The 26,459-nt window shown below is 44.3% G+C and overlaps 1 protein-coding gene across 1 annotated transcript in view; it reads left to right on the top strand.

Moving 5' to 3' along the window:
• HMCN1 (hemicentin 1) overlaps positions 1 to 26,459 on the top strand; it is a gene marked incomplete at its 5' end in the record, with an annotated part of 160,609 nt that overhangs the window by 19,327 nt on the left and 114,823 nt on the right. The window contains 10 exons of the mRNA XM_029964017.1: positions 5,327 to 5,397; positions 7,791 to 7,949; positions 8,489 to 8,611; positions 14,345 to 14,516; positions 15,609 to 15,715; positions 18,318 to 18,438; positions 18,995 to 19,258; positions 19,515 to 19,659; positions 22,415 to 22,622; positions 22,818 to 22,845. Coding sequence (XP_029819877.1) covers positions 5,327 to 5,397; positions 7,791 to 7,949; positions 8,489 to 8,611; positions 14,345 to 14,516; positions 15,609 to 15,715; positions 18,318 to 18,438; positions 18,995 to 19,258; positions 19,515 to 19,659; positions 22,415 to 22,622; positions 22,818 to 22,845 — 1,398 coding nt within the window. The remainder of the gene's footprint in view (positions 1 to 5,326; positions 5,398 to 7,790; positions 7,950 to 8,488; positions 8,612 to 14,344; positions 14,517 to 15,608; positions 15,716 to 18,317; positions 18,439 to 18,994; positions 19,259 to 19,514; positions 19,660 to 22,414; positions 22,623 to 22,817; positions 22,846 to 26,459) is intronic.

Here is a 26,459-nt window from a genome sequence, read left to right on the forward strand (position 1 = left end):
AGTCAGCTGCTTGGTTTTAGTAGTCTGTGATAGAAGTTTGCAGTCATTTTATTTGCATTAAAACATAATGGTAAAAACAACCCTCTAATGCTGTGTATATTTGTCAGCTGTGTGAGGAACAAAAATAGTCACTGCCCAGTGAGAAGGTACTTAAAAGTGTTTTGTTTAGTTGTACCTGTGTGATGGCCCTGTGTGATGAGCCCTGGGAAACACTTCCAGTGGGATCTGCAGTGGGGGAAGTCCTGGCTGTTGGGAAAGGAGGGGTTTGTGCTCCCGTGCCCCCGGGACAGACAGCTGGGGAGGAGGAACCCTGGCAGCACTCTGATTTCCTTAATCCCTGGAGGGAGCTGCTCCTAAAGGTCTGCAGAAGAATTAGAGGCAGAGCTTCACAAAGAATTGGATACGATCCTCTTCTTCCTCTGAGAGGAGCATTAAATCAGACAAAGCTCAGTGCTCAGCACTCTTAAGGAATAATTGTACACCAGTTTCTTTTGGCAGTGATCTTGCTTTCAGCATTTTAGCTGTCCCAGCTGATTATTCCCAATCCTTAAACATCTCTTTACTTGTGGTGAAAATTATTTTTCATATATATATATATATATATAAACGGGCAGGCAGGGGTGTGTATATGTATATATGAATATATATGTCTGTGTATGTATATATGAAACCCATGTTAGTCTCTTGATCCCCAAAACTGTCAGAATTGCTGTAACCCAGTGCTAAACTTGCCAGTCCACAAATAAAAAAGAACGTGAAATATAATGGTCATCAGGTTTACAAAGTGGGGAAAACTGCTTCTTAGTGAGCTGTAGACTATGTAATGAAGAAATAACTGAATATAAATTATTAGTGCTATTAAAATATCAGTGGTTTGCTGCTGTTCTGTGGTTGGGTTTTGGGGTTTGGTTCTTCCTTTCTTCTTCTTTTTCATTTGTAGTGTTGTAATTCTGAAGAATATATTTCTTTGGAAGTATCCAAAGGTGTGCAGATTTTTGTGGGGGATCTCTTGTTTTATTTATTTGTTTATTTATTTTTTAACCCTGGATATGGTTTTGCATTAGGGAAACGTCCTTGCTGTGAATTAGGAGAAGGAATTCTGTGGCTGAGAGTGCTCCACAGGACTCAGCATCTCTGCCAAAATTCCTTCAGCTACCAAGTATCAATTAGAGCTTTTTTTTTTTCCTTCTGGAACAAACAAATGCAGCGTTCTGAGCTGATGAGAGGTAGGCAAATGGCTTCCATATTCCTTTGCTAGATGTCCTGGAGCCCCCAGCTGTGCCAAGCAGACGTGGTGCAGATGTGTTCTGTGGGCAGAGCAGGGAGTGCCAAATGTGGGCAGAGCAGGGAGTGCCAAATGTGCAATCACCCTCAGTGTCATGATGGGCCACTGTGTGTCCTGGGGAATGTGTGGTTTTCCCAGCTCAGCTTGTACATGAACATGGGGCCATCTGAGGTGTGGCACAAAGCCATGGAAGAGCAGCAGAGCCTTTAGCAATGGCCAGCTCACCACAGGCTTTTCTCCTTATTTACAGAGGAGGTGGTTTTGACCAGATGTGCCCTGGAAAGGAAGTATCAAAATCCTATTACTCCGTTTGATGTTGTCACAGTTGTTTAATTCTGTAGGTACAAGCTCAGACACCACAGTGGCTACGTTGAGTTTTGTGATTTCAGTTTAGGAAATCCAGTCTTTGTTCCAAGAATGTGCAGCCATTCCTTTAAACATTTCCTTTCTTCTGCTGTTAGTTTATGTGTGTGTGCAACACCGAGTCTTGGATCCCAGGTCAGTCTGACAGAACTGACATTTATGCTGTGCTTGGCAGACAGGAGAGTTGAGCTGCTGCCTCACAAAGCCTTGAAGCCTTGCTGGGGCTTTTTCAGGTTTTTCACCTTTCCACAGTCCCCTCTGGAGGACCAGGAAGACTTTGGAGTGGTGAGCACTGAGGAGACCCCCACAAGAAACTACACCAAACATTCCCATATAGGTGCCTAAAATGGAGTCATATTTCAGCATCAGAATGGAAAACCACACCTCCCCATCCCTGGGAGTGTCCAAGGCCAGGCTGGATGGGGCTTGGAGCAACCTGGGCTAGTGGAAGGTGTCCCTGCCCGTGGCAGGGGGTGGGATGAGGTGATCTGTAAGGTCCCTTCCAAACCAAACCACTCTGTTAGAGTATTCCATGTATCAACCTTTGCCTAATGAACCAGTGAAGTTAAAAGAAGTGTTATTTTCTTCTGCTTGTAGTGTCTGAGTGAATATTCTGTATTTGGAATGACAGGTTTGTAACTCTGCTTGATTTGAGCGATGTCTGATTTATGGCATGTGGTCATTGAGACACGGGGACATTTTGTATGTGGAGTCAATGATGTTGGAGGTCTTTTCCAGCCTAAATGGTTCTACGGATCTGTTGTGCAGCCATTGCACTGAGCTGCACTGAGCCCCTCATTCTGTGTCCAGAGTCAGCACTGCAACTTGATTTACACTTTACAAGTTTTGAGGTTCTTATTGTATTGGTAATTTAAGCCTCTGTAAGAACTTTCTGGAGTGTTTTGTGAGAGAGCTTGCCATTCTTTCCAAGGGTCCTTTTTGGAGATAGCTCCCAGCTGGGAAAAAGGTCTTGAGGGAATGGTGTGTGGTTGTGCCAGGGCAGGGTCAGGTTGGATCTCAGGGAAAGGTTCTTCCCCCAGAGGCTGGTTGGCACTGCCCAGGCTCCCCAGGGCAGTGGGCACAGCCCCAAGGCTGCCAGAGCTCCAGGAGGGTTTGGATGATACTCTCAGGGACAGGGTGGGATTGTTGGGGTGTCTGTGCAGGGCCAAGAGCTGGACTGGATGGTCCTTGGGGGTCCCTTCCAGCTCAGGATAGTCTGTGAATAACTTAAAGCCCTTCCCCCAGTGTCCTCTCCCTTTCTCCCTGCCGAGCCCTTCGAAGGCCTGTGTTCCCCTCGCTGCTCAAACAGCCCTGCTGGGGCTGCTCCTTGAGGCCACGGGCTGAGGGTGAAGGACGATGGAGCTGGGGGAGGCTGTGAAGGCAAGGACAGCTCTTTTGGCAGGCAGGCCACTCCTGCTGGTGGCACAGCTCCTGATGCAGGTGTGTCCCAGGGCAGCTCCTTGCTGAGCTCTCAGCAGAGGGCAGCTGGAGCCTTGGGGTGATCCTGCAGGGAGCTTGGCCAAGGGCAAGGCTTGGCCAGCCCGGGCTGCCTGAGGGGGAACAAGTCCAAGCTCGCAGCCCAGCCTACCTGAGGGGCTGCTTTGGCTTAGCTGCAGTAGTGTTGCTTTTAGATCTTTATTTTATAGGGGGAAAAGGCCTTTCCAAAGGATTTACTGCTTTGGATTGAAAAACCTAATCCCTCAACTGCTGGGAGTAATGGAGCCAGTGGGGCTGTATGGATAAACCCCAGGCAGTGATGTGCTTTACAACAGGGGTTGTCAGGGGACAGATTTGAAGCAAAACAAGTTGGAGGGAGCTTTATTACAGGTGCTGGCTTCAAAGGACACCTGAAGGACAGTGGTGTCAGGTGGAATGGGAGGAGTGGGATGAGGTGTGGGAAGGAATGGTGAGTCCTTAGAGCAGCTCTTTTGATCATACTGTAGTATTTTAGTACATGACATACACAGATAATTTGACTCACAGCCATACAAAAAATCTCCCTAAGACAGTTTAATGTTCTAGGAAAGGTTTTGTGTGATCTCTTGGGTGCCTTTCAAAGAAATGAAACCCTACACTTAGCAAAAGGCACTCATAAATAGAGCCCCCCCAGCAAACAGGGCTGTGTTAGAGTAGACCTTAGTGATGGCTGTTGTTGAAACTGCAGTGAAATAAAACTTTGGACTGTTTAAAGCAGAAAAATGTGTAGATTATATAGAAGATAAGTGCACATTAACTTTTATAGAGCTTGGAAAGCGCTGTGAGGTCTGCTGAGGCAGCACTTCCCTGTGAGCTGCAGCTGCATTGAATTGGCTCCGCTGCACTTTCCTGCTTTGCTTTTCCCCTGACAGCACAATTGTGCCCCATTTGGTCTGCAGGGACTCAGCTGATCCCTTTGAGTGGTTTGGGCACTCAGCTGGCACAAATCTATTCACTTGTGTGTGTATATTTATTTATTTCTGGCACAGCACCCAGACCCTGCTGAGCTGGGTGGGGGCCAGTGCTGGCCCTGGGCAGGAATGCAGGGCACCAGTGCCAAGGCACATTAAGGTGCACAGGCAGGAAATCACAGCCACAGGAATCCAGCTGGCTGCAGTCATACTGGATACCATTGGGAAGGAGCTGTTTGAGGGCCAGAGGGACAGCTCAGTGGGATTGGGAAGTGCTCACATACCTGCTGCTGTTGCTCACACACCCCAGGCCACTGCAGTTTGATGTCCTGCCTTTTCTCCATAGACAAAGACATGGAAAATGTCACAAATAGAGTTGTTTCTGCTCTGGTTCTTTCTGCCAGCTCCTGCAAGGTACACTGGGGCTGGGTACTGGGCTCACACAGGGGTTCTCCAGCCAGAGGTATATAGTTTTTTCAGGGAAGAGATGTGGCACCTCTTCTTTTTTTTTTTCCTTTCTTTTTTTTCCATGGATAAAGTTACAAAGGCAGTATGTGTGTTCTGTCCAGAAAGGCCTCCTCATGTTTACCAAGAATCACAGACTCATGGAATGGTTTGGGTGGAAGGGACCTTAAAGCCCATCCAGTCCCACCCCTGCCCTGGGCAGGGACACCTTCCACTAGCCCAGGTTGCTCCAAGCCCCGTCCAACCTGGCCTTGGACACTTCCAGGGATCCAGGGGCAGCCACAGCTTCTCTGGGCAGCCTGTGCCAGGGCCTCCCCACCCTCACAGCCAACAATTCCTTCCCAATCTCCCATCTAACCCTGCCCTCTGGCAGTGGGAAGCCATTCCCCCTTGCCCTGTCCCCAGTCCCCCTCCAGCTCTTCTGGAGCCCCTTTAGGTGCTTAGGCTGCTGTAAGGTCTTCCCAAAGCCTTCTCTTCTCCAGGTTGAAGAACCTCTTTCTGGAAAAATACATTATTCCTTGGTCCAGCCACATTTGTTTTGGGGACTTTGTTCCCTTCTGATTACTAAGCAATGAAATATTTGGTCAAAACCAAAGGTGAAAGCAAGAAGGCTTTGTGTGCCTGTAAATGTTTAAGACTCATAGAATTTGGTCATACTGGAATGATATAAAGTTACTAGATTTCAAATCACGGGTTTCAGTGCTGGGGGTCTCATTCTCAGCTATTGCTTTCTGTTAATGCTTTTAGTTTCATTTCTTTAATATCAGATGCCTTTTGATAACTTTGTGTTTGCCTCATATTTTCAATTTATTTTTTTTTTTCTTAGAAATTGGTCCAGTGACAATAACCACAGATCCCAAGAAATTTCAATTTGAACTCAGGGAGCTTTATGTTCAGGTGAGTAACTTCTTTGTGGTTCTAGCAAAGACTCCATTTCCTTATGCTAATCTTTCCTCTCGTGCTGAAATTCCTGCTACAAGGATTCCTGAAGGTGTAGCTCACTCACCTCTACCATTTTACCTGCACAAACTGTCCTCTTTCTGTTCTCTGGTCATCTTAATTTATGCCCACTGCCCTGGGGAGCCTGGGCAGTGCCAACCACCCTCTGGGGGAAGAACCTTTTCCTGAGATCCAACCTGACCCTGCCCTGACACAGCTCCAGCCATTCCCTCAGGTGATGGAAAGAAAGGGAAGTATTGGAATGGAATTACCCTGACTGGCAGAAAATATGTTCCTATTGTCTTGCCTTTCATCAAGCAAAATACTCCTGACCTGTGGAAAACCTTGCTGGAGTCAGCAGTGCCAGACAGGCTGTCCCTCAGACACTGGCACAGGGTGTAATCCCTGCAGGAGCAGATTGCTTGAAGATTCAAAGTTGGCAGAAGGTTTGAATTCAGAGAAAACAATAGCTATTATGCTTTCCTCCTTCGTGGGGAAGTTTAAACTTCAAAACTCCTTCCAGATGTTTTGTTTTCTCAATAGTTATGGGCAATACAGGCAGCTGTTTCTAAAAGGTACATGATTTAGATGAAGCTTTTGGGAATTTCAGACTCTGTTTCCAAGCGAGATGTTTAAAAATTGCTGCCCAACGAATTTGAGGTTTCTTTCTTTAATGCTGATTGATTGCATAGTTCATAATTACTTCCAAGATGTGCTCATTCAGCTAAATGAGGGCTGGTGAAGAACCTGATCCTGGGTTACCTGTGTTTGACCTGGAATTAACTGGGAATCATTCTTATGGACAGCATGACAAGGGCTTGGACCTGGGCAGCAGTGGCTCCTTGGTGTCTCTATTTCTCTAAGACTTAAGCAGATTTTTTGTGTGCTCCAGCATTAAATTTTCACAATGGATACTAATTTGCATAAGCCCTATACTGAAATCTTGTCTGTATAACAATCTTTCAAAGTGTATTCCCACAGCTGGAGTGTTCTGTGGCCCTGGGATACAGCTGCCAATGCACTCGTGTCAGCAGCTGGGAAAAGGCCTGATTGGAGCATTGCTCAGTGCAAAAATGACAACTTCAGGAATAAAAGAGTATTCTGTAAGGCTGCTGGTAGTGCTTTCTTATTCAGATCCCAGGTTTACCCCTTTGTGGGTGTTTACAATGCCATTTCAGAAAATAGGTATTAAATGGGGGGATAGTACAGATGGGCTCAGCTGCCAACCTCCATTTGGGCGTACCTGTCCAAACTGAAGGGAAAAGGAGGCTTGCTGGGCTTTCCTCACCTCTGGCTTTCCAGGAAGCTTCACAGGGTAATTGGAACCATATTTAATTTGGAGAGAAAGGCAGGAAATATTGAATGGAAAATTTTCCTATTTGTTTAAAAATAAAGGCAATACAGCAGGTTAAATAGTAGGAAGGAATTCTTCCCTGGGAAGGTGGGGAGGCCCTGGCACAGGTTGCCCAGAGAAGCTGTGGCTGGCCCCTGGATCCCTGGAAGTGTCCAAGGCCAGGTTGGACGGGGCTTGGAGCAACCTGGGCTGGTGGAAGGTGTCCCTGCCCATGGCAGGGGTGGCACTGGATGGGCTTTAAGGTCCCTGCCAACCCAAACCATTCCATGATAATGATGATGATGAGTTGTAGTTCCACCCAGCTGCCTTTTGAAAATGCTCTTCTACATCATGGGAATAAAAAAGAAATTCTCCCTTGAATTTCAGGTTGTCTGGAATCTGCCACTTGCTTTTCCTATAAAAGTAAGGCCAGGTCAGGAAGGACTGACATAAAAAGAGTGATGGTTCTTATATGACTTACAGAAAGAATAATGGCAAAGTACTTAGTCTTTAACAGAGATGAGGAATTTATTGATATTCCTGTTTTGAAATAGGATTAAGAATGCTGATAGGTTAAACTTGTTACCAACATGAACATTTCATTGAGGACAACCAAAATTCTCTGGTATGAGGGGCAGGTTTTTATTCTGGTTTGTGTGTCTGTATGAATGTTTAACCTCAAAACATAATTTTTGATGGCATCTCAAGAATTCAAATTCAGGGCAGCAACTGCATTACCTTTTCTCCTCTTCCTTCCCAGCACGTGGAGATTGTATATACATGTGTGTGAAGGTGGGTCGGTGTTAAAAATAAAAGAAATCAATTTTATATTTCTCTTCCCTTTGGAATTGTCTGTGACAGCACCCTGCAGCAACCACACAATCCTTAGGGTGAAAAAAGGGAATGAATGATTACAAGTTAAGGAAGTATCTGTCTTGAATGTCCCCAAAAAGTAACAGATTTGGCATGTTTCTTTTTGCTTAAAAAAATGCTTCGTTTTTCTTCTACTTGTGACCAGGGTGGTGGAGACTGCCCAGAGATGAGCATTGGGGCAATAAAGATTGCTCTGGAAATTTCCCTGCCTGGTTCCTTCATCTATGTCTTTACTGATGCCAGATCCAAGGATTACAGGCTGACCCACGAGGTGCTTCAGCTCATCCAGCAGAAACAGTCACAGGTACAGAGGATTTGCATTCTGAACTGGTTTGTGTTATTTGATGCCCTCTTTCCTCGGTGACAAAGGGTAAAATTCTCCTGTGTGAGACTCAGTGAAACCTTTTTACAGAACACTGCATTCTAGGGACCTTTTTTTTTCTTTTTTCAAATAGAGAGTTACCTGATCTGGTTGAAAAACAAAACCAAAAACCCATACTGAAAAGGATATTCCTTTTAGTATTGTAAATTAAACAGTGCAGCTGAGTCTGATACCAGTATGTGTATTATTGGCCAGCTTACCACTTATGTGGATGTTTTTATATTGCTGTAAAATAAATATTGTGTGAAGTACAGGGCTGAGAGATGAGGATCAGTGTAAAGGGATTCTTATCTGTTCCTTTTCTTCTTCATTGCCTTTTCCATCAGCCCTGAGTGCAGTGATGCTGTCCTTTATGCAAAGTAATAAGCCCAGCCCAAGTAATACATTCTTCTGTTGTCATTGCAACGTTTTCTACAATATGCCCCACGTGCCAAACAATTGACTCTTTGTTTTCCACCCAGGTGGTGTTTGTGCTGACTGGGGACTGTGATGACAGGGAGCACGTTGGCTACAAGGTCTATGAAGAGATTGCCTCCACCAGCTCTGGTCAGGTTTTCCATTTGGACAAAAAGCAAGTGAATGAGGTAACTTTGCCTGAGCTCTGCAATGTACAGAGGAAACAAGGCAGGGGTTATCCTCTAAGCCTTTAAATGACCTGATCATGGGTTAGGGAGCAGAAGGGGAAATTCTGAATGCCCTAGTCTCAGTATGTGGACTCTCTTCTACTTCTCCCTTCCTTCTTTTTCCATTTGCTGTATCAGGATGCAGATCTGGGACTTTTACTGATGTCAGGGAAGTGTGCAGTGCCATATCTAACCAGAACCTCCCCAGCTTCCCTCTGCCTGTGCCACAAAGCTTCCAGGAGGAGAGCCTTTAAAATAAGGAGTGGCTCTGGGCTCCCAGAGCCCAGTGGCTTTTCTAATCAGTATGAGAGTTCAGTACCAGCTCTAAATGAGCATTTTGTCAGCAAGCAAGGGATTGCTAATTAGCCTGGAATGTTCCTCACATTATGAACTCTCAGGTTTCCATCGATGGTAACTTTTAACTGAGGTTATTGTTGCAATATTTGCCACCTCTGCTGGTAGCTGTGGTTCCTGACCCACAGCCAAAAATGACTGCTTTCTTGGAAAACTCCAGTGTGGGTTTTAGGCAGAAATGAAATTTCAAAAGTGCATGAGAAAACAATTTGGAGAGAGATGAAATCACATGGTAGTTATCAGGAGAGCTGGAATTGTTTATAAATGTTGTAAACATTCCCCTTTGAATTCCCCCCACAGGGAACGACTAGGTGAGGTGTTTTAACAAAAATTTACTCTGCTTTGTTCCTTTTTCTTTCTTTCCTAGAATTTGGATAGTGACAGATGTTGGAGATAAATTGCAGTTTCCCATTGTTGTTGCCTAGAAAAACTGATGTTCTTATTGGGAGTGATAGAAGCTGTTGGCAGTGATGTGAAGGTGATCAAAAGGAGGAACTTCCCAGAGGATTTAGATAGGTTAGAAGTCAGAGGTAAAAGAAATCAGCTGTTGGGAATGTGCAGTTCCTGACCTGAATTTTGGTATTATTTATGTATGAAGGGTAAAACTTGCCTCTGTGACACTCCATGAAATCCCTTTATGCAGGAGGGATTGTGATGGAACTGGATGGTCTATAAAGTCCCTTCCAACCCAACCCATTCTATGGTCCTCTGGTACTGCCCATGGGAAATGCTCTTTGCTGGGACTAGAGTTTTAGATTGAAGCTTTTGTTGATTGTTTTGGTTTTGTTTTCTTCTGCTTTTGAGAGGTAGAAGTGAGCAGAAAAAGCCACTTGTCTTAAGCAGTGTAAGAGATTGCCTAAGGTGGAAAACCCCCCCGAAATCACTTTCAGAAGTTTTCCACAATAACTGCCAAACAATTTGCATTAAAACCAAACCCCAAAGCCTCTGAAATAATTTCAGTGATCACTGACCTCACATAAAGCTGTGTCTGGGCTAAGGGACTGTGACAGTGAGTTGACCCAATTGCTGTGATCCCACAGGAAACCTTCCCTGCAGATTTCAGTCCTGGATCAGAAGTGCTGATTTCTGGATCAAGGGGTGGATGCAAAGGGACAGGACATCTTGCTGTTTGTGGTGCAGCCTTCAGGCAGGACTCAGCTGAAGTAAAACCTGCCCTGCTTTGTCTCTTGAGTAGCTGGTGATGTGTAAAGAATGCAGTTTATAAATGCTGAACACACTCCCCGTTGGGGGCCTAGAGAGAGCTAAAGCTGGAGTGTGGAGAAGGAACAGCTCCACAGTCACCCAGGGAACCCCCTGCCAAACCACTGCCTTGTTTTGTTCAAACATTCTTGGTTGTTCTACCCCCAAAGAACCCAAACAAAGCTATTTTTAGTGTATAAAGTTTCAAACCATTACTCCCTGCTCGCCCTTTGAGCATTAAGTGGAGAATGAAGCAACATTCAAAGCTACAAGGAAACACAGCAAAACAAAACTTGATACACATCCAATGCTCGTGCACTGAGCAGGATAAGAAAATTTAGTGCCTTTTTTACTTCTGAGAAACATGTTCTGATTTCAAATACTACAGCTGACTTGGGCAAAATTTTTGTTGATTGGGTTCAGCCCAGCAAAGCATGAAATACATAAGTATCTCCACTTATCTGATGAATGCAGCTCGTCTAAGAGTCTGTGAGGAAGGGCATATTTTGACAAATTTGCCATGGTTTCTATGCATTCAATTAATAAGAATTTTCTTAAGGTCCAAAGCACAACTTTGATTTCGTTATCTAAAATTCTAGATCTCCTCCATACAGAGGAATGGTAGCATTCTCATTTTGTCCCCAATGTCTTAGAAAGGTTGTTATGCTTCTTTTGTCAAAGCACTGGAGAGATGTTTCTTTAGGGTGAGCTTCCCTTGGCTGCTTTTGTAGGCTCAGGGCTCAATTTGCAACAATTGCTCAGAATTAAAATGCACAGAGAATGCCCATCAAACAAGGGTTAAATTCTCCTATTAGGAGCAGATCCTGTATTTTCATAACCATGGTACTAATTTTGACTTGAAGTTATCTGACCCCACACTTACTTATTCCCCTCACAATGAGTGCTGTAAGGAAATGCCTGCAGAGGTTCTACTGCAGTCCAAAAATAGTGGAGGTTTATTAGGCACTGGGGGTTCAGGTTGTGTCTCCAGGTCATTTTGACTGTTTGTGGTAAAACTGAGTCATTGCTGTGTCTTATGAACTGGACTGACCAGTGTGGATAGAGCTGGGATGTCCCAGGGACTGAGCTAGTGAGTGGTCTTATTCCATTTCTTTTTGTATAGAAACACTTGGTTTTTCTCACTTTATTTTCTTCTTGTAAGAAGGAAAAATTTTCCTTAGACTGCTTAAAAGTAAAGCTTTCTTCCTGATGTGTGAGTAGAAATGCTGTGGAGGAGTTGGGAGCCATGGCACTGACTTTGGTGGAAGAAGAGGGTGTTGTTGAGTGATTTGAAAGGTGGATGAGACTAGATGGGGAAAAAGAGTCTGGAGTTTGGGTGAGAAGCCTGTGAATAACAGTGATTATGTGAGTAAGAGGAGGGTGGGAGGGGACTGAAGACAAGATGGGTTACAGAAGGTTTAAAAATGTGAAAGGCTCTTCAAGAGTAAAATGAAGGGCACAAAGTCAAAAGCTCAACATTACAGCTTAGGAGGAGGGGTTTTTGCTTTCTCTTCTCCCTCCATCCCAAACAGGCATTATCCTTTTTCGTGGCAAAAAGGAGGAATGGTTCAATGGCAGAGACAGCTGAATGCTTTACTCTGAGGATACATTTTGTACAGGGAATGCCCAGCCAAGGAAGGGATAAACAAACACTTCCAGCTGGCCTTCCTCGGTTTCCTATGGAGCTGGGAGGCTCTGGAAAGAGAAGCTGTGCTCATGTACACAAAGACTGTCCTAATGCAACTGCAGAGGGGCTGTCAAAGGCAGCTGAGAGCAGGCTCAGTTCTCTGGTTCCTCGCAAGAGCTTGAGGTTCAACACTGAAACTTTTCACTTGCATGTTTTTTTAAACATGTCGTAGTTATAGATATCATTTATGTTTTATTTTCATAGTATAATTTTCACAAGCTTTTCTCAGTCCTACTCTTTGACATGCATTTAAAAGCATTATTAGAATAGGTAATTTTTGGGTGTGAGTATGAACTTACATTTACTCAAGCAATGAAACAGTTAACTGGAAATGCTGTTGCTTTGACTGCTTGAGAAATATTCTTGAGTCCCAGAATAAACAAATGGGAATAGAGACCATGCTCCATAGATTTTCCAGGTTTCAGCATGCATTCCAAGGAATGACCTGACAGCAGGGCAGGTTGCAAGAGCAAATTCTCTGGAGAAACGTTATAAATTATTGCTGCATTTGCCCTCCCCCCTTTAATAATCCCCAAGTCACATTTTGGCAAAACAACAAAAACTGCTGTTGTTTTGGGGGCTTTCTGTAAGGATCCCAAAGGGAAAAAAACCTACTTCCAAAGCAGTGTTACAGCAGTGTTGCAAACCTCTTTGGAATGGTGGTTGGGAAATGGATCTCCCAGAACTGCCTGTTGAACTTTGGAGAAGGATTTCGCTATAAAAGCAAGTTGCTGCCAGACTTCAGACAGCTGGGCCTTTCTGCTGCCTCCCATTTTCAGTTTTGATCTTGAAAAAACTCTCAGAAACTGAAGTTCATATGGGTTCATTAAATTTTACAATACATTTAAAAACTTACCTGGAATTCAGTGGAAACTTTCCCATCTACCAAGTACAAAAAGGTGTCGTACTCATCTCACTATATGTGAGGACAACAGTGAAGTTTCTTTTGGAAGCATTTTTGGACCCAGATGTATGATTTCTAAAGGTAAAACTGAAATGAGTTGGATCTTTTTGAAGCTCTGTGATTCCTGTTCCAGGCTTGTCCAAAGCAGAGTTGCTGCCTCAGAGGTGTCACCAGCTCTTGCACAAACCCTGTTTCTCTCTTGGGCCACATTCCTTCAGGGGTCTGGAGCAGTACAGTGAATCTGACTGTGATTTTTTGGGTATGTTCTTTTGAAAACATGCCCAAGCCCCTCTCTCACACAGACCCTTGTGGAAGGGACACTTGGTCACTGCTGTTTTACCTCATCTTGTGCTGGGAGCATTCATCGTGGCTCTGGTGAGCTGTTACTAAGAGTGGAGGAGTAATAATTGATGAAAACCTGCCCCCACATTCAAATGTGTTTTCAGTGATGCCCTTCACTTATTGAAACTTCTTTCATGTTTGCACTTTTATTTAAAGCAGGCTGGAATCTCATTTCTATCATAAAGTTATCTTGCACACAAACCTATGGTATAACCCATATTTTTAAGGGAAAAAAACCAGGCAAATTATGCCCAACAAGCCAAGGGAATGAGGCTCTTTTGGGCTGGTGTGTTGAATCAGGTCCTTGAGCTAAAGGCTTGCTCTGGAGCCCTACACTGCTGGTGGCTGCTTAGTTTATTCTTGGGTTCCAAGTCTTGAGCTGACATAATCCAAAGCTCCTTTAAAAGGTGTTGTAATGCAAACCTAAAATCAGGGTTCAGCAGCACTGTCAGCCATGGGCACAGTGTTATACAGACCCAGGATGGCTCCCATGGCATTCAAACACACCCCCTACAGCTCCTGTGGTGTGCTCATTGTCCACCTCCCCCAGCCCCTGGGCAGGGCAGAACATGGGAGCAGTGGGATGAGGAACCTTCTGGGTCCAGATGAGGACAGGGAATCACCAGTCATTGCTGAGGGCAAAACAAACTGTCTGAAGGGAAATCAATTTGTTGCCAATGACAATAGGTATTGAATTCCTCATTCGGACAGTGGGAAGTAAAGACAAGTAGGAACACCCTTCCCTCCCCTTCCAGCTGAACTTCCCTCCCTGCTGCAGGAGTGCCTTCCAAACCTTGCTCCCTGTAGTCCCAGCTCTGGGATTGGTATGATGTGTCTGAGGGGAGAAAGAACCACAGGAGTCCACAGATGGCAACTGCTCAGTACATCTGGACAAGGGAGATTTCCTTCTTGCTTCATGCAGCTAAGAGCTGATGACCAGAAATAGCCACACATTTGCATCCCTAATTCCTTCTTAAAAGTGTACCTGTGGATGTTGTGTGGAGATGTAGCCAGGTCTGCTTGTGTACTCCTTTAAGCCTCACACTGAGCATGGCTTTGGTAGTATCTGCTATTAAAATGGCATTTCCTACAAGTATTAATATTTTTAAAAATGAATTAACATGGAATCTCTACAAGGCAGTAAAGACAGTATTTCAGCAGCAAATGCTTTTGACAGTATAATAACAACTGTTACTTTCTCTTCTAGGTGTTAAAATGGGTTGAAGAAGCAGTTCAAGCCTCCAAAGTGCACCTCTTGTCTACAGACCATTTGTCCATGGCTGTAAATACTTGGCAGATCCCTTTTGATCCCAGCCTGAAAGAGGTCACAGTGTCCTTGAGTGGTCCTTCACCAGCAATCGAGATCCATGATCCTTTAGGTGAAGCAGTTTATGCCTCTTTTTGTGACAGCAAAAAAGGGGAATGAAGAAGCACTTCTGACATTTTAATTTTTCCCAATATTCCCAATATTTTTTTGGCTGAGAGGAAACTGGAAAACTTCCCTATTCTGTTCACTTTGTCTCATCTCCATCTTCTTTCTTACAATTTGTCCTTGTATTCCAAGCTCATGGACACATTTGTGTTTCATCTCTTCATGTATTCACTGAGCCATCATTTAGGGGTTATAGGTGATGGTTTGGTTTATTGGGGAAAGGCAAACTGAGGCCTGCATTCTTTGAACTACAACAGCATTCAGAATCAAACCCATCTCCAGCTGAGCAATGAGAGATTGGGAGCTAATTTGTCACTGAAGATCTTCTGAACAAAGTTGTTGCTCATTGTGTTGGTCCCTTGGGAACCTGGAACAGCACTCCAGAAATAAATTCAGATCATACTTTGTGTTCTCTGCATGACTTTTGCCTGAGGATATAGCTTAAGTTTTAGCATCCTGGAAATATTTTATGCCCAGGATGTGTTCCCTGGTCAGTGCTACACTGAGGAATTCTTCTGTGTTTAGAGAAAAGAGATTTGCTCAGTGTCTCTCTTCAGGCCATGACAACACACAGTCCTGGGTGCAACTGTCAGGCTTAGCTGAGGCTGTGACCCCCCCTGTTTTCCCATCTTCTGGTTCAGCTCCACTCATCTAAATCCACAGTGTTTCACCCACGTTAGTCAAGGCATGTCTAATAAAGTCTTAGAAATGGGCACTGGGACAACCTACTCTCCACCTTTCCCTTTAGTGCTGTGAAAGGGTTTCAGTGCTGTTGGCACACCAGAATCAGCCCTGGGGGAGCAAAGTGCCTCTGTGAAGAACCAGTGCCTGAACCACTCATCTGTAAAGGAGCATTTTTAGCATTCTGGCAAAGAACCCCAGGGCAGTTAGACTGGTATGAATGTCATTGACTGCTAAGTAGTGAGTAAGCCAAGTATCACAAATACATTGGTACAGCCCAACAATCTTGTATTTACTCTGTTTTCTTCAGGCAATACTGTACCTACTCAGTCCTGTGTTTACTCCCTGGTTTTTTTAGGCAAGCGGCGCAGTAAAGGATCAGGGCTGAATGAATTGCTGAATATCCACAACTCTGCTAAGGTAGTAAATGTCAAAGATCCAGAGCCTGGAACATGGACAATTAAGGTAAAGTTACTGCAGAACTCCTGAATTACTGTCCTATAGCTTGTAATGATTTACTTTGTTATTTATCATGTTCTGTTCTATGACTCTGAAAACTTTTTGGAGGTGAAGTCACCCGTGTGAGGTACCTTTACAGCCAGTGCTGAATGGAGCCTGCTGTGCATTGTCCCTGCCCTGAGCACAGGGGTGGTTTGAAAAGGATCATTAATTCCCCCCCAGCCCTGTGGGAGGCTATTGATCCCACTGCACAACTGGAGCTACAAAAGCATGGTTAGCTCAGCAGCTCTGGGGAGAATTGTTTGAACGTCTGTCTGAGACTGGGGGCTTATAAAACACAGGGGGAGGGATTTTTATACAAGGAGATAGTGATGGGACAATGGGGAATGGTGTGAAACTGCCAGAGGGCAGGGTTAGATGGGATTTTGGGAAGGAATTCTCCCCTGGGAGGGTGGGGAGGCCCTGGCACAGGTTGCCCAGAGAAGCTGTGGCTGCCCCTGGATCCCTGGAAGTGTCCAAGGCCAGGTTGGACGGGGCTTGGAGCAACCTGGGCTAGTGGGAGGTGTCCCTGCCCATGGCAGGGGGTGGCACTGGATGGGCTTTAACAGTCCCTTCCCACCCAAACCATTCTGGGATTCTAAGACCAGAAATGGTGAAAAATCTGGTACAGAGACAACCTGGAGGGCTGCTAAAAATAACAAAGAAGTGATGTCCTGCTGGACTTGGTAACATCAGCCACGTTGGGTACTGAGAGACCCTTCCCTACAGTCAGTGCCTTAGCATTGACCTCTGTCCTTGCTGGGGGTTTTAGGGTCAGCAGTCAGCCCCAGCCAGGGCAGCAGCTGCTCCTGCAGGCAGGACTTGGCAGTTTCTTGGGCTTGGGATCTTTTTGGGTTTGTTTTCCTAAGCTCAGCATGATGCTGTCTCCAGCTCTGGGGAGAACAGAACATACAAATTGATGTATTTTAGCTTAAAAAAATGAAAAGAAGAAAAATGTCTTGAATATAGAGTAGAAATAGTTGAATTTAACTTTGATGAGCCAGCCAGGCCATACATTTCTTTATAGATACCTGCACTGGGGGCAATGATTTTTGTGTTGTTTGCAAGACAAGAAAACATCTGTGACAAATAAGTGTTTGCTCTTTTGGTTGTGCTCATCCAGTCTGGGAGGGGAAACACTAATGTACAACACCAGTGATCCATGTTAAACTACAGGTAATGAAAAGAGACTTGATGAAGATACTAATTGGAAAGCAATCCTTTGGGATGAAACATTCCTTGTGTTTGCCTAAGACCCCCCAGCTCCTGGGCATGACAGTGGGAGATGAGTTAATGGTTATTAGTAAATGGTAAAATTTTACAAGGTTATTCTGGACTTAAAATTCACAAATATCCAAAGGTCTGAATAATTCATAAAGAGAAACGATTTCCCAGTGTATTTTTCTATGGATTGTTTACTCTGCTTCAGTCACTGGCTTGGTTTATTTACACAAAGATTTTAAGGCTGTGACTGAAGACCTAAGCTTTGTGAGAAGTTTATTCACACCATAAATTCCTTCTACATTAAGCTATAAAAAGAAAACTTTATCACAGAGTTTGTCTAATGAAATTTTAACGGGCAGTTAACGCTTGATACCAGGAGTTGTTTGGCACAATTAATATTTCTTTGTATTGTGAACAGCTGGTTTATATAAAAACACTTCAGTGGTGCTCTGTCTGAGGTGAAAGGGTAACCAAATAGAAGGAAATAAGTTGTTTTAATCAGACAGACACTGATTTGTCACAGTATCTAATGCCTGTCCCTGGGCTGTTGGTTGTAAGAATGTGTGTTTGTTTGCTGTTCACGTGCAGCAGTGTCAAAGGGGGTTACTGAACTCCAGGAATTGGATATTTGGGAATGGATCAGGTACTACTCTCTAGGGAAAGCTCAGTGGAAGCTTCCATACACCTGAGCATGTAGAAAGCAGGTGGGGAGGGAAAGCTGTGGGTTCCTGCACACCTTTGGCAAGGAGCAGTTTTCCTTTTCTTTCTCTGCATAGAATCATAGAAAATAACTGACAATTACTCTGATTTATCTTCTTTAACACAAAAGACTCACATCAAAGCAGCTGTACCCTCCAACAACCTAAAACTCAGGCTTTTCAGGGGTGGGTGGAGGGCTGGGGGTTGTTGGTGATTTGGTTTTTGCTGATTCACCCAGGATGACGAGGTGGAGACCAGAGGTGAGAGGTACCTGTGCATCCCCTGCTTTCCAGCTGAGCTCCTGGCTGGGGAAGAGAAACACCTTTAATACACTGGGTTTTCTGTGCAGTTCTAAATCATTTACACTTTCCTAGTAGGCTTTGTAATAGTCAGATGCTGGTTCACAGTAGTTGTTGATCTCGTGTTTCTTTGTGATTTATTCCCAAGACAAAACTGGCTCTTTTTGCTGACCCCACAATTGTAGGGCCCAGGATCTGAAAGCAAGGCTCTGTTAAAGGTGGTTTTTACTTACAGCTTCAGACACGAGCCTCCTTTGTCTTGTTTTTAAGGAATGCTCAGTGGATGGCTCAGGAGCTGTGCAGTTCCTGAAATGCTAATTCCCAGGTGTGTCCCTGTGCTTTTGCAGACCTCAAGCAGTGGGAGGCACTCTGTCCGGATCACAGGGCTCAGCACCATCGACTTCCGAGCTGGCTTCTCCAGGAAGCCAACACTGGACTTCAAAAAGACATCCAGCAGACCAGTGCAAGGTTTGCTTCCACTTTACTCCATCCTAAAGAATTTCCTGGCCTCCAAATCAAGTACAGCTCTCTGATGAGCTTTGTGATAACTCTGGGGGTGCTGTTGGTTGGTTCTCAGGGGCCTTGGATCTGTGAGAGCAGCCAAAGTTCCTGTTTTACCAGGCTGTGTCATTTTTTTGTGTTAACTTGGTTTTTTTAAAGTCACACAAATCCAGATATTTTTAGCTCTGAAATGCCTCGACAAGGCAGGGCCATTTCTGTTACTTTTGGAGCTTCAGAAAAGCCCTTTAGCCCTGGGGCAGGGTGAGGAGTTAATAAAGAAGCTGCTATTTCAGAAACACCTGCTGGAAATCAGTAATTTAACCCCCAACCCAGCTGGGTCCCATGACAGTTAATAAGCAGAGCACAGCTTAGCACAATTTAGCTTTTCCCTGCTCAGTCACTGAGGGCTGGAGCTGAATGCAGCATTCATGGGCTGGTGAGCCATCCAGATGGAATTTAATCTTCTGTGGTTTAATTATTTATTTTCTTTAGCACTTAAAATAGCCTGTTTCTGTTTTTCTAGGGATTCCTACCTTTGTGCTGCTCAATACCACGGGGATCCTGCTGCCAGCCAGAGTAGACCGACTGGAACTGCTGAGCATTACAGGGGAACTCCTCAAGACCTTGCCTGTGAAATACTACCCTGACAGAAAGCCCTATGGACTCTGGAATATTTCTGACTTCATTCCACCAGATGAAGCTTTTTTTGTCAAAATAACAGGCTATGACAAGGATGATTATCTTTTTCAGAGGGTTTCAAGTGTCTCATTTTCTAGCATTACTCCTGGTAAGAGATTTTAACTTGAACTGAGTGTCCATTTGTCATATCTGAATCAGTTAAAATGGATATCTTGTATGTTTTTATAACTTGTACAAGTACTTTCTGTGCCTTTTGCTCCCCAAGTCCTGTCTCTAGATCATGATGGACAAGTTAATGTTGCTATAAATCTATCAGAAATTGAATTTCCCTTTAATAAAAGGAAAGACAGGATAGATACAGGAAGCTGTTAGTATACTTTTTGGGGAATGTTTTCTTTCCTCAGATGCTCCAAAAGTTACAATGCCCATGAAGACTCCAGGATATTATTTACAGCCAGGCTCTGTTCCTTGCCATGTGGAAAGTCTTATACCTTTTACTCAGCGTTTTACTAGAAATGGAGTAAAACTGGGAGTGGATCAGTTCTTCAAGTAAGTACTGACCTTTTTTCCCCTCAATACTGTTTTATTTCATATTTATAGCTCGTGATTTCTATTTATCATTTACTGCTATATACTGCTTATATCCTATTACTTCCAATCCGTTATTTTTGGTGATATTCCTTAGGGAGGCTGTATTTTATGGAAATATTTATAATATTTAAATATATAGATACCTATATATGATACACAAAGGAGGGTGTACACTCTGTACATATGATGGGATTATATGGTTCTGGCCAAAATCCTCCTCAAATGTGTGCTCATAAATTATGATAAACTGAGTCTAAAAGTCTAGAAGGCAAATGCTTTTAATTTATATTATTAATTTATATTAAAATTTATATCAAAAGTAATGTAAAATAGACTGGTAACTAGCTTTTGTTTCTGAAACATTCCCCTCACTCTGCCTCCCAGTGATACATAGATGACTCTGCAACATCCCCTGATTTGTTTTATTTTCAATGCCTTTCATGGATGCCCTAGAAATAAGTCCTATGACCTACCCGAGGAAACTCTCCTCTTCAGAAAATCTTTCAAAATAGGAAAATTTATCCTGAATGTACCACAAAGCTCTTCAGATTTCTGTATAGGAAAAGGACTTCGTGCTCTTTCTCTGTAGAGTGAAGTAATAATAATAATAACAATAAAAATCAGAAGTTAATTAAAATACTCATAAAGCCCACCCTGTAATTCTGGTTGTTGGAAGCCAAAGGGAAGTGTGTCCTGGCTAACAGTGTCTTGTAAAGCCTTGTACTAGTAAAGTCCTATATAGGATTTGTTCAGCTTAGCAGTTTAATGCAGATTTGAGCTGTACTATTGCTCTTCATTGAATGACTTTGTTTTGGTGACAAGATGTCATCTTTACTCAAAATTTTAAAACATTTTTTTCATAAACTAAGCTGTTTACAAGCTGAACATTATATTTCTATCGTGACGGTTGTCTATGTGAAAATACCAGCTGCAATAATAATTCCTAATTTTAAATGAGTAACATGTTTAGGAAGAAGAAACTTCTGTAAAATTGCAACAGCTTTGTTTTTCTAGATTTCTGCCTCCTGGGGTGGTGTAATAAGAAAATCTAGATTTTGCTTAATATCCTGGTGCATTTCTGATGAGGCTGATTTCGGGGAGGCCAAGAGCAGTAGCTAAGCACCTCATTCCACTGGAAATCAGCGAGAACTGAGCACTAAAGTTCTTTACAATCTGTTCTGTTTTATAAATGGCAGATCCCACCGACTCTGCAAAGGTCAGAATCAGCAAAAATAATGCCTGAAATTCTGACAAGGAAGGCAATTAGTTTAGTTCATTAAAATCTTTGTATTTCCCCGACTGACCAAATAAACAGCTCAATCAGCAGATTACATGTGCAGTAGGTGATGTGGGTGGGTTATGACTTGGTGCTGAAAGGTGCTGGGTTACCCCCAGCACGTGTTGCAAGAGCTGTGTGCAGTCAGTGCTTGCTGGAGTGGGTGCCCTGAGGGCTGTGTTAGTCAGTGCTCCCACTCTGGGTTTGATTTGTTCCCAGCACACCAGCACAGGTCTTGCTTTGGCCAAGCTGCTCCCCTCGGGGCACGTTCCCCTCTGTGCTTCTGTTCCCGTGTCTGCCGTCTGGTGTGTGGCACAGTCGGGAAGGAGGAGCAGCATTGCCTAACCTCACTTTTAACATACTTTCCATGAAAAAGAGCAGTTTGGAAGAAACACTACCTTATTCTTTAGTGTTGGCCCTCCCTGCCATGTCCCTGTGCCAGCACTGCACTGGGAGCTGTCCCAGATGTGATGTATGATATGTGGGGTTATCTAGAGTAAGGATGAGGTAAGAGGGAACAAGGAAGGAGCCATTTCAGGTCACCAGACTCTGCTTTATTTGTGGTGTAGTTGGATTGTCTGTCTGGTGGTGCTACAGACTGAACTTCCAGGCATAGTCCAAGTCTCTTGTTCCTTCTGCATAAATCAATCCATTCAGGCAAACAAAGGGGTCACTAATGTAGTGTTTTCCTGTAATGTGGCAATGCCTTGCCAAAGCTCTCACGGCTATTTTGGTGCTTATCAGTGTTGTTTATGTGCCATAGCAACAGCCCACGGGGAGCACTGGACACTGCAGAACCACTGCTTGGCTCGTTTATGTCATTGTCTGTGTTTCTGTAGCACCAGGAGTTCATAAAACGTGGGTGTGAATCGTGAGAAGCTGGGGGAGTGTTTGTTTTGAAGCCTGTGAAACCACCAGTCAATGTAGTTACACTTTTATTCTCCTCTTGCTTTCACATTTCATGTGATAGCAACATGGTATTACTGCCCAACAGCTCTGTCCCTGCTGGGATTTAGGGAAAACCAGCAGGTGTTTCTCTGGATTCCTGTACCTGTGAGTTTGGGAAGCTCAGGGGGGAGGATGAACCCTTATTACCCTTGCTAGTAAGAGCCACGTGTTCAGTACCATGTACTGGCTGTGCTTGGGAATTGTTGGCATTGAGGGTAGAGTCTGGGCAGCTGAGAGAGTGACAGCAAATACAGAGGGTTTGGGGTCTGGGTGACAGTTGCTGACATGTTAAAGGCTTTTTATAAGAAGCCTGACAATGTATATATGATGTCTTTAACTAAAATCCATACAGCTCGACCCAGTTTGATTCATCGTCTCTTTTGCCTCTTAATTATTGTGGAATTCTCCTGTGTCTGCAGTGAGGAAGCCAAGTTCATGTTTCCCTTTGTTCCTTTGGGATTTAGTGAGTTTTTCCTTCTCTTCCTCCAGGGAATCCTCCAGCATGAGCTGGGACATTGCCCAGGTGGCCGTGTCTGACGAGGGCTTTTACGAGTGCGTGGCCTCCAGCAGCGCGGGGACGGGGCGTGCACAGACCTTCCTGGACGTGTCAGGTGGGTCCCAGCACACCCTCCTGCTGGGCAGAACTGGGCTGGGACCCCTCAGAGAGCAGCCAACAAAATACATGCCCAGTTTGAGTGTATTTTTAATTAATGGGTTTGTTTCTCCCCCGTGTCCTCGAGGGGGCTGATGTTCATTCACAAACCTGTTTGAAATACCAACACTGGATTTGTTTTGGTGAGTGCCCACTGTCAGTTGGACTGGCAGAAGAGATGTGACCTGCAGAAGCAGAAACTGAAGTCTCAGATTTCAGTTGTTCTTATTTTTGCCTCAGGTTGTACCAATTACATGTTTGCTTGACCGTATGTGTGTGTTATCTGATAGACAGGGAATTACAAAAGCTGTGTTCAGATTTCTGCCATTTTAGAAAAACAAAATTCAGTAAATTGTTGGAAATCTCATCCATTACCTTGGAATCTTTTAAAAGTGAATAACAAGGAGAAAGGAAGTAAAATTACATGAGCAATAATTTGGCCTTATTGATGTGACATTTCGTGATATGATGATATTTGGTCAAAGATTGGGCTTGGTGATCTTGGAGGTCTTTTCCAACCTTTATGATTCTATGAATCGAGCTAATCACAAAGATAATTTTGAATAAACAGCAGTATTTGGTTGCTAGCCAATCATTATTTACCCAGTAGATAATTTTAATCACTTTTTTGAAAAAAAAACCCAAACAAACCCACCAATCTAAAATGTTCCGAAAAATCTCAATTTAATGGCCAGTTTGTGGTAAATCTGTTCATTCACTAGTATGAGTTGATGTGCCTTGTGTGTTCAAGCAGTTTCAAAGCAGAAAGCACAGATATTTCACTTGCTGAGCGAGTCCCTTCTAGAAGTGAATGACCTGGTAGACTTGGTGCACTAAATGATTGCACTGAATAAAGTTAACCCTTTACTCTGTCAGAGGAGTTTAGTGTGAGTAACTGCCAACCAAGGTGCTCCCCAGGCACAGACACATAAACCCAGGAGGCAGTGGGGATCTTCTGCAGGAAGGATTAAGAAGAAAAGCAGATTTATGCCTGTGGGTGGGGGCATGAAAACCCTGCCCATACTAGAGCAAATGTTGTCACTTTATTTTTCACTGTTGCAATGCAGTTTGGGGGAACTGATAAATGACTTCTGTGACTGAAGGCTTTGTTATATAGCCTTGTGCTGGTGCTGCTCAGAGGTGGGTCATCCACAGGTGTAAGTTGTTCCTAGACTGGCACTGAGTGTGGCACTGACAGTGGCAGTGGGGGTGGCAGAGCTCAGCCAGCAGTGTGAATTCAGCCCCAGGGTTTCACATCACAGCTTGAAATCCAAGTTACCTTGTCTTCTGTCTCCTTGTGGTAGCTCCTTCAGGTGAGTTACCCTGGACTTACAGCATCCCAGAATGGTTTGGGTGGGAAGGGACCTCAAAGCTCAGCTCATCCCACCATGGGCAGGGGCACCTTCCACCAGCCCAGGTTGCTCCAAGCCCCGTCCAACCTGGCCTTGGACACTTGCAGGGATCCAGGGGGCACCACAGCTTCTTCTGGGCAAACCTGTGCCAGGGCCTCCCACGCTGCACAGCAGGAATTTCTTCCAATATCCCATCTCTCCCTGCCCTCTGGCAGTGGGAAGCCATTCCCTGTGTCCTGTCCCTCCATCCCTTGTCCCCAGTCCCTCTCCAGCTCTCCTGGAGCCCCTTTAGGCCCTGCCAGGGGCTCTCAGCTCTGCCTGGAGCCTTCTCTTTTCCAGGTGAACCCCCCCCAGCTCTCCCAACCTGGCTCCAGAGCAGAGGGGCTCCAGCCCTGGCAGCATCTCTGTGGCCTTCTCTGGACTTGTTCCAACAGGTTTGAATATTATGAATTATAGAATCACAAAACAATTCAGGCTGGAGAGACCTTTGCAAGCCACCTATTCCAATCCATAGTTCAAAGCAGAATTAACTTCCCAGCTTGGTTGTGTTTTTCAGGAACTTGTCCAACCAGTCTTTGAATGTCCCCAGGGCTGGAGATTTCACAAGTTCCACGGGCAGCCTTCAGTCCTTAACTACCCCCACTAGGAAAATATTTTACATGTCTAGTCAGAATTTCCCCTGCTGCACGTTGTGACCACAGATTCTCATCTTTTTTTTTTAAATTTTATCTCCTGTGCCTTGGGAATAATTGTATATTCCCTAAAACCACCCCCTCAGTAGCTGAAGAGAGTGGTATATAACCCTTCACCTTCCCTTTTCCAGGCAAACAAGTTCCTCTCACTGCAGTGAGAGCAAACCCAAGGAAACCAGTGAGAGATCACTGATTCTATGCAAGGCAAAGTTTGTGGTGAAACAGTGAGAATTTGAGGAGAGGAACATCCTTTTAGTCACACAAAGTAGTGAGTAGAACAGAACAGTAACAGCAATGCTTACCCAAGTCCTTGCTCTAGAGCACTGTTTTATATTTTGACTGCAAAAATCCTTCAAGCACATAGGGCTGTCCCCAGATGTGTATTTCAAACTGTTGTTTGGAGGGCAAGGAGTTGTGGGCATAAAGATTCTTGGTTTGGAAGTTACAACCATCCTCCTCATCAAAGGGAAACCTGAGAGAGAATCTTAACTTTTTCCTAGTGATGTTGATAGCACTTGAAAGTCAAGAGCAGTAAGGGGAAAGGTCCTGTATCCCCTCATTTACAGAGCACTGAGGGATAGACTGGAGCTGACTCACTGTGTAAACATGAGCAATTTCTTCTGTTTGCAGTGAGATGCTTTGAAATCCTTGTGTACAAATATTTGCAAGAAAATGACTCGAAATTTCTCCTTTAAGCAAAGTAAACAATCTTTTCAAGTGCCCTTGGTTTACCCAGCTGACAGACAGCGTAGCACAGACGACCCATTCTGGCAAGTGCTGTGTGAAAGGGCCTGGAGCTGGGCCAGCGTCTGCTCACTTCAGGGAAAGCAAACACTTGAGCTTGACTTCGTTTTACTCCATTAAGTCTTTCAAATGTCAAACGGCTCGTTAGCCGGGTGGCACTGTAACTGCAGGGCCAGGAAGGAGTGCTGGGGGTGGCTGTGTGGGAGGCTGCTGTTATCCAAAGGATGTGTTAACCCCGAGCTGGGCATTTCAGTCCTGTGCTGGCCTCTCCCTCTTCCCTGGGTTCATATAACATGCTGGTGCTATGCCCAGGACTGGTTGTTTCTCCCAAACAACCCAAACCCAGAAGTGCAGGGCAGAAACTCCATTCATAGGCAAGTGCAGCTTTTCCTGCCTCTCCTGTCCACGGGTGAAACACAGTGTTGGTGATGAAGGTGATGCTGGTGGGGGCTGTGTCTGTAGGGCAGCAGGGCTGCACTCCCAGCACATGGTGCTGTGCAGGGATCTCACACAGAGCTTGTGAACCTCATCTGAGACCCCCCCAGGAGACTCCAAGGAGGGGGATTTATGGCTGGCTCTGAGCTTAGGAGTAACCTTCACCCTTAATAAATAGAGATTTTTTTTTTTATTCCATGTTATCCTTGCTTTTCTTGAGAGAATTGTGGTTTAGTGTGTGCTGATAAAGATTTGGTCTTGCTTTTACAGCTGTCTCATTTCTGCTCAAGCATCCTCCTCAGAATATTATTTATTGCAGAGCTTTTTTGGTTCAGGAACCAGTCTGTGGAAAACCAAATGGAATATATATATAATATTTTAAGGAAAATGCATAAAGTCATAGATAATTTATTTTCTTTCTTGAAATGTTGCCTTCTTGATCAGTGATATCTCAAGGAGGAGCAGGATAACTGCTGCTATTTTAAGCATCTGTGGTTTCAAAGTTCAACTCCAGTACAAAATTATTGCATCTGCTTTCTTCTGAGAGCATGACAGAAGTGTACAGATGGGCAGGGTGGAGAGCAAATAATAACAAATGGTGGGAGTTATGACATCAAATACAGACAGGGAGAGATAATGAAATTCCCAAAGATTTGAGT

Source organism: Manacus vitellinus, unplaced genomic scaffold (genome assembly GCF_001715985.3).
Source record: "Manacus vitellinus isolate BGI_N305 unplaced genomic scaffold, ASM171598v3 scaffold_68_pilon, whole genome shotgun sequence".
NCBI classification, from domain to species: domain Eukaryota; kingdom Metazoa; phylum Chordata; class Aves; order Passeriformes; family Pipridae; genus Manacus; species Manacus vitellinus.